Raw genomic sequence first — 7,972 nt, forward strand, 5'->3', positions numbered from 1 at the left:
ATTCATTGAATTATCAATTCCGGTATTAATTATAATTTTCATATAGCTTTTAAACTAATAGATAATTTCCATAAGGTAACATTATGGATCTTAAAGTAATTATTTATCCGAAAATAATTACTCATAATTGATTAATTGGCTAATTTTCCTAATTAATTACGACAATGCATAACATCATTCGGTTTGCTTTGATTGTTCTTTTGCATGATATCTACAGACATTGTGTTACAAGTCTTGCTTCCTCAATTGAAAATATTCTGATTGATACTGTTCTACTGTTGTTGAGTGATCCATACGAAAAGTAAGTTTATAATTCATGACATTTTTATGCTCTCACTGCTGTTTGAATTTAGAGTCTGCACGTCAGTATAACAGTTTTAATTTTCTTGACACTAATTAATTTTTGAAAACCATTCTTTGTAAGATCCTCTCGTAATGTAAGTATTAAAAATAACTTTTTGATAGTCAGGAACGTAGAAGAACTTGTAATCGATTCATTATTCATGGTGATTTTCAGAATTGCTGAATTTTCGAAAGAGGTTAAAGAACATTTGATGCATGCACTAAAAGAAAGTTTTATCAATCGTTTAAGGGAGCGGTTATATTCGTTGTCTACTACTATACCTACGGAAGCCATTGTTAGCGGCGATGTTGAAGGGTGTTTAAAACAGGCAAGAAAATTAAAATGCGTGATAATAATGATGAAAACGCTGGCGGATAGTTTATATTCTTGCTAGTTTTCATTAAATATCTCTGTTAAAAATTAAACAAGCTTTAGTTTCGATAATTCTTGTTTATGTAACATAAGAAACTGGAGGTACTGCTTGTTTGCTTTTTAAAGCATAGTACTTATCTGTTTTAGAAATCAAGGGAAATTTGTCCAGGCTTCTGCTTTGAATTTTTTATTCTTAGACTACTGCTTTGAACTTTTTATAAAATTTTGCTATGTTATAAATCTTCCAAATCAGCTGCTTGAGGAATAAATTCTATTTTGTAGATTCCATAACGCGTAGTAATGCTGATATTCTTAGCAATAATAGAAACAATGTAGTTTTATTTGTTGAGGAAGCAAATTCTCACACTTGATTGGTTTAGTAAAAGTAAGACGCAGTCAATTTTCAGTTACTGGGAGTACTGTTTTCAATGAATTCTGATTGCGACGATCTTTTATTAGGTGCAAAATTGCCTGAACAGTTAACGTTCGCACTATCATCTACACTTCGATTGAATGCTAAGCGATTACGTTTGAGTCGTGAAGTCACCGACAAAAACGATGTTTTAGGCAAGCAATTGTTTTGAAAAGAAAAGCTGTGAAAGTCTTCCTTTAATGGCTTAAGAAATCATTTAGATAAATGTTCTAATGAAGGATGATATTGTTTCAGATATGTATGTCATAGTTCAGAGAGTTTTAGTGTACGATTCTAAGCTCAGAAAGTTTTTCCCTTCAGTATTAGTGGTGTTATCAATAAAGAAATAAGTTCCATCTCTCTCACAGATATATTTGTGTATCATATGCACTATATTTCTTTAAAAATTCTTTGCGTTTTCAGAAATTTGTTTACTTTTATTTACAGACGTAATAGACGATTTGCCTCTTCTACACAATGTCGAAAAGAAAACAGTCAGTCAGATCGCTGTGCTGTTAGCTACAAGTAAACAGTCTTATGCAAGTTATTTTCTGGTTTCCGTGAATTTCGTTACTTTCCATTACATACTTTTTTTGTTGCTAGTTTTATATTATATTTCGAAATCCTGCTCAAAATTATAGTAAAGTTTTTTAGTGGAAAATTTATCGTTTCAATGGCTTTTTCTACATCAAGGAATATTCAAAAAGTTTTATTTTTCTTTTATTCCATCATATTAACGTGAGTTTGAAATATCGAATGTATTTAGAAACTTTAAAATTTTGTTTTGAAATCTTGAGAAATTGTGTGTGTGTGTGTGTGACTTTATATTTCAGGTTCTCTTAGATTGTATATCTGCAAATATTGGTCATACGAAGGAATTGGAAAAGTTGACAGGCAGTTATCATTTTGCTGTATATTTATTAAGAGCAGCTTGTGCACAAACTACTAAGCCAGTTCAAAAATTTATTGATGCTTTACAAGTACTAGTCGAACAAGCTGTTAAACTGCTAGAAATAACCGACATACATCATCCACCACGAGATGATGTCATTGAAGGTTAACCTTTGCTTTTGTTTTTGTTAATTTTTTTTTCTGTTTTTTATAAAATTTAAGGCGGGAAAAGTGAAATGGAATAAAACACTGATTGGTTATTTGGTTATTTTGGATTTCTGAATTACAGATGATAATGATGAGCAAGGTACTGGGAGTTGTCTGGTCACCATTTTATTATCATTTTGTGCTGCTGCTTTCACATGTACTCCTTCTATCTTTCTATGCCAAAAGGTCGAATTATTCAATTTTTCAAGAGATATTAAGATATGTTTTAAGAAAATACAAAGTTTGTAACTAATAACCTATTCCAAATCTGCTGGGTTGTTGGAGAAGCCTAGAATTTCGTTTTTCAGCTTCATTTGAGTTTGATCTAGGATTCAAATGTCTGAAGTGTAAAATCAGAGCATGGATTTACGATTTCGATTTACGTTTACTATTGAAACTTTCCTTCAGTTTATTTTGATTTACTCTTAGTTTTTAATTTCTGTTATAATCGGATTGCAGTTAATGAATGAAACTTTGTTCGAAATATTTAAGTGGACGAAATCGTCGTACCTAATTTGTGCAGAAAGTGCTGAACAAGCTTTAAAAGCTGCCGCTTTGGTTTGTTTTGTAAAATATTTTATTCTTTTAATTGAAAGATCGTGTTTCTTCATTCACTGATTGGAGAAAGCAAAGTAAGGTTTGCTTTGTTCAAGATTTTTTCTTTTTTGTCTTACTGTATGAACAATTATATTACTACTCTAACAGATTTTGAGAGGCATTGTCTCAAGTTCTTTTCAAATTCTTGCAGGTTTTTAATCAATCTACAGCGAAGTTAGTAATTTCAGTTTTTCTCATTTTTAGATTTTTTCCAGGCAGTAGGAGAAGCTAACATATCCTCTCTTTGTGTTACTTACGGGAAATATCTCTTACCAAAGGTAGCAGTTCGTTCAAGAGCTTACAGTAGCAATCTTCGCACACCTTGTGTATTGTCCTCACTGCTCGATCATTGCAAGGATCCTGAATTGTTTGAGATCACCAATCACGTTGTTCAAGAACTTCTGCTCGCAGTTGACTTAGGATCGCAAGTATATTTTCTTTTTGTTTCGATTCTTGCCAGAATTTGTTTTCGTAATTGTGTATGTGTTTGAAATATATTGAACTTATGCTTCAGGAATGGTTAATTTTGATTCTCAGGGCCATGCTTAGTTTTGAAGTAGCTATTGGGAAATGGTTCTTTGATGTCAGGCCTCAAGAAATTGAGTATAGTGGGGATGATCCAGATAAGAAAGCTCCAAAGCCTAACTTTGTTGAATCTGTAAACAATGTTTTGAAGAGGTATGTTCACTTGTCCTTTTAATGGAAGTCCCAGGCTATTTTCAGGCTCTTTTTTTGGATATAAACTTACGATTGTTACCTCATATGTATAATATAAAGTGGAGACAGTTATGGTGAATTTTCAGAACGAAACATCTTCTCTTTTCTTCTCACGTACCAGTTCGCTTGTTAGTTTTGGAAATCTTGGGTCTATGTCTAAAAAATTTGCAACATTTCCCGGACGATTATCTGCCGATGATTCATCAAAATTGGTCAGCAGTTTTGGACTGTCTCGAAGATAAAAACCTGAATGTACGACTGGGTGGATTTAAGGTTACTATTTTGAAAGTTCCAGTTTGTTATTTCTGCTGTATTTGCTGCAATGAAAATGATATACATGAATGATCTGTAGTTCTGTGAGGTATAGTAGATAAGTTCTGATTTAAATTACTATATCATATATCGAAACTTCATTGAAAAATTTTATTCATGTCCATTTTTGAAGTTCACTTATTTTTATATCATTTTAGATATTATTGTATGCCATTTTTTGTTTTTTCCTTGCATATCTTTTTTCCTTTCAATCTACATTAAATTTTTATTTTGGAGTTTTGTTACTCTTCAGAATAACAAAGTTCTTCATAGTTTATAAGTTTCTGTCGTACTTTTTGTTATTGAAGTTCACGCTTTTCTTTTTATTTTTTATTTTATTTAAGAATGTTCACTTTACATAATTCCTGATGCTATTTGTTTCCTTTTCTGCACTTCAGCATGACTTTATTTTACAGATTGTTGTAACGATGTGTGAACTTTCTGGCAGTTTCTGTTATCGTCGTTTTATTCCTCAAGTATGGCCATCAGTTCGTAAATTCATGCTTAAGCAAAGTGCTATAAGTTCTAATGCCCAACGAGCTTATTTTCATTCAGCTGCTTATAAATTTCAACAAACTGTTTTGGAAAAGTAAGTATTCTGAATCCTCCATGCATATTCACAGTAGTGACTTTTTGGTTCACATTTCTGACGTTCTGTACAGAGACGTTGGATTATTTCGAGATCCAGTGAATCGATTTTTGGCGATTATTAGCGAGTATTTTTGGAGTCATTTTTGGTTTGAATACTGAGTTATAATCAGATTTTTTAAAAGCTGTTAGGCTTTGGACCACGAAATTTCTAGCATCATACATTTGCTTTAATTAATTGTAATGATGGTATTATCAACAGATAAACAGCCAGTTTTGCTTACTGATTAAACCTTCGGTTTCAAAAATCTTTGGTCGCCTTTTATGTCGAATTGGAGAAAATGTAATTATTGTTTAGGCCTTTCCTTTAAATTCCGTTTTTATGAGATAGTCCTAAAATAAGTGCAAATATGTGCGCTTCTTAAAAAAAAGTCTATTTATAGATTGGACACTGTTTTTTGTTCCATCGAAGCGCGTAGTACAGATTGGAGAAGTGCCATAGAAATGGCCAGAGCATATTGCGATGTTTCACAGCCTGAAATTTTACAAAATACATCAAAAAATTTGCTTTCTGTGTGTGAAACGAAATTAAAAGAAACCGATGATGATGAGTCGGAAAATGTGATCAATCGAGTTTTAGCACAATGACTTGATTGCACTTATATATTAATTATTGTTTGCATTGCACTTTTATATATCTCTTTCGCTTAATATTCCTTTCTTCTCTGTATTTAATGCTGTTGTTTGGTGCTAATAATATTTAGTTGCATAAACAAAAGTAAAAATAGAATAGAGTAACTACTTTAAATTAACCTGAGCAAAAGCTCTAATGAGCCAAACAATTGTTCAATCGTTTTTCTCTTCGCAAGGCTGATACAACAAGAAGACTCACTAAATATCTGGATAATCCTATTGGTTCTGACATTAATTTTAAGATTTTCCAATGAATTAGTGTCGCCCAAAAATGACTGCTGTTTGCTGAAGGTCATTAGGTAAGTAAAGTGTTATCAGTACGAAGCGTGAGATACCGAGAGTTTCAGTAAGAAAGAAGACGTGCGACGAGGATAAAGAAATTTGAAATTGAAAGGTTAATGAGTATGAGTTGGTTCTGAGGGGTGTTTGGTTATAGATTGCATACAAGGGACTGTTGAACTGCGAAGCTGCATGGAAAGCTCTGCAATGAGAGGCGCATTTGTTATTTTCATTTCGTTTCATTTGAATGACGATGAACTTTTTCATGACATTGGGTGGAAAATATTCAAGAACTGACTCATATGACCTTTGTTCCAATTTCTTGAAAGTATTTATGGGATCAAATATTTGCTGTCTCGCTTGATATTTCTCTCTCATGTATCACTCTGTACGCTTTTTAAATATAACTCGTGAAAAAAGAAGTGTAAAATAGGCTCGTTTCGGATACATCATATGTTTGGGAGTTTAAATGGATTATATTAATCCATTTAAACTAAAATAATAACTATTATAACGATCTATAACACCTACAAATATTATTTTATTTATGAGGAAGAAAAGTATTCGATGAATGAATATTAGAATTTATTTGTGGTATAAATAACAACTAAAATATATTGCATGCGAAAGTTTCGTGTTGTAATTAGGGGATTCTGTTTATCTATGTGTTCATCTCGATTATCGACAACGATAAACTAAGAACAGGATTCGGATAAATTGTTGGAAAATGTTGAGATTCAGTCAACTCTTCCCGAACATCCTGATTCAGTCAATTCTTGAACATCATTCTATTTTCAATTTCTTCACAATAAGTTTCTTCGCTTGTTTCTTTAGCGCATTTCTCAAAAGAAGAGAGCAAAAGTGGAAGAAAGATGGTTCTGAATTCATTACTTATCTCATTCTCGCATTAACAGCAGTACGCGAAACGAGACCTTTTGTAACATGGATTCGAAATGATGGTGAAGCTTTTGGTATTGAATCCTTCCAAACTTTCTTGTCCAAACTTTTAAGCATCACATAGGTTAGTTTTTCCAAAGTTTTGTTGGGAAAATGAAAACTATATCATTCACTTAATGGTTTTACTTTGGATATATTGAAGAAGCTATGATAACTAACTTTTAATCGTTTGGGACCAATGATTACCGCGATTACAGAATCATCTCTATAGAATGGATGATCCTACTGACATTATTATCGATGATGAACAAATGAATATCCACGAAGATTATAATGATACAGTTAGTAAGGTCCAATTTTTTGATGAATTCAAGTTGCGTCTATCAAGTGATATTTAGTGATAATAAAATTCGATATTTCTTTTGGACGTTCAACATGAGTCATCTGTAATTATATACTGTTGCTCCTAGATTATATTTTTCGAATAAGCAGCAATGAAAATGAATGGTAATTGCTTAGGAGTGAAATTCAAAAGATTTGTACATTCGTTTTATAGATTTTAAACCGTGATATTAGTTAACATGTTGTTTAGAATAGGTAATTAAAACCGTTGAGTATTAATGTATCAGCGGTTAAAAATATCAAAGATAGGTATTCTATCTTGTGGCCATCTGTACAGACTGCTTCTGATCACTTCTTCGATGATACAGACATTTATCTGAATCAGCTTTGATTTGATTATACTTTAAGACTAATGAACTTTTGGGACGGGTGATTTCTTTTCTATACAACGACGAGCAACTTGCAAAGCAAAGAAATTTCAAGACGGAAATCAGGAAAGAACGACCGAATTTTCATGAAGGCATTATTACGATTGAGTGCACATTCAATTTAGTTTAATCAAATGGAATATAATTGAACTAACCAATACTTTTATCTGATAGCATTTTTGAAAACTCAGTCTTTGAAATTTCCCAGAAAATTCAGTTTTTGAAATTCCTAGACAATTTAAAATTTTAATCACACTTATTCACTCTTTTCGTGGAACTCCATTGGGGAGAACCAGCTGTATGTAGCGTAAGGACTGCGTGTTTCCGTGAGATGCAGATTAAATCCGTTTAGTCTGCTCTGGAAAGTCTGGCAAAAGTCGGATAATGAGGGGAATCGATTAAATATTCAATTTCTAACATTATTCCGGGCCATTGTCTCTCTAGTCAAGAGAAACCCATTTCCTAAATTTCTCCCATTAGCAACTCTGCCAGAAAGAAATATAGAAGCCTTATTCTGAAGGCAAAGAGGTGTATCCATCATTTGCGTGTTGTGTTACGAAAGGTTTTTTAGATGTAATGTTAAATTAAAATTTAGCAAAATTAGCTTGTGCATGTGGGATACGATGTAATAAAACAAAAAGCGAAGTTTATTATAGTTAATTTGTTGATAATAGAGCAAAAATAAATGAAATAAGTTCAAATATTCGAAATGTAGAAGAATTTAAGGTAACAATAACGAGGAGAGACGAAGGAAAATTTGATCTGGGAATCTTTTTATGACTTCTCATTTGATTCACATAGGGAGACATTTTACATGATAGTTGAGATTGTTTACATATAGGAATAGTTACAACAAGAGTATACCAACAATCTTTACATATATGAGGAAAAAAT

The 7,972-nt window shown here is 32.1% G+C and overlaps 1 protein-coding gene across 1 annotated transcript in view; it reads left to right on the forward strand.

Annotated features, from left to right (window-relative positions):
• Positions 1-5,190, forward strand: part of LOAG_16934 (hypothetical protein) — an 8,804-nt gene extending 3,614 nt beyond the window's left edge. Inside the window, exons 8-18 of the mRNA XM_020449589.1 lie at positions 518-671; positions 1,123-1,282; positions 1,575-1,681; positions 1,961-2,183; positions 2,308-2,411; positions 2,685-2,783; positions 3,038-3,250; positions 3,337-3,500; positions 3,626-3,812; positions 4,268-4,440; positions 4,883-5,190. Coding sequence (XP_020306873.1) covers positions 518-671; positions 1,123-1,282; positions 1,575-1,681; positions 1,961-2,183; positions 2,308-2,411; positions 2,685-2,783; positions 3,038-3,250; positions 3,337-3,500; positions 3,626-3,812; positions 4,268-4,440; positions 4,883-5,087 — 1,789 coding nt within the window. The 3' untranslated portion in view covers positions 5,088-5,190. The remainder of the gene's footprint in view (positions 1-517; positions 672-1,122; positions 1,283-1,574; positions 1,682-1,960; positions 2,184-2,307; positions 2,412-2,684; positions 2,784-3,037; positions 3,251-3,336; positions 3,501-3,625; positions 3,813-4,267; positions 4,441-4,882) is intronic.
• The last annotated feature ends 2,782 nt before the right edge of the window (positions 5,191-7,972 follow it).

The sequence above is a fragment of the Loa loa genome (genome assembly GCF_000183805.2).
Source record: "Loa loa unplaced genomic scaffold supercont3.29, whole genome shotgun sequence".
Taxonomy (NCBI): domain Eukaryota; kingdom Metazoa; phylum Nematoda; class Chromadorea; order Rhabditida; family Onchocercidae; genus Loa; species Loa loa.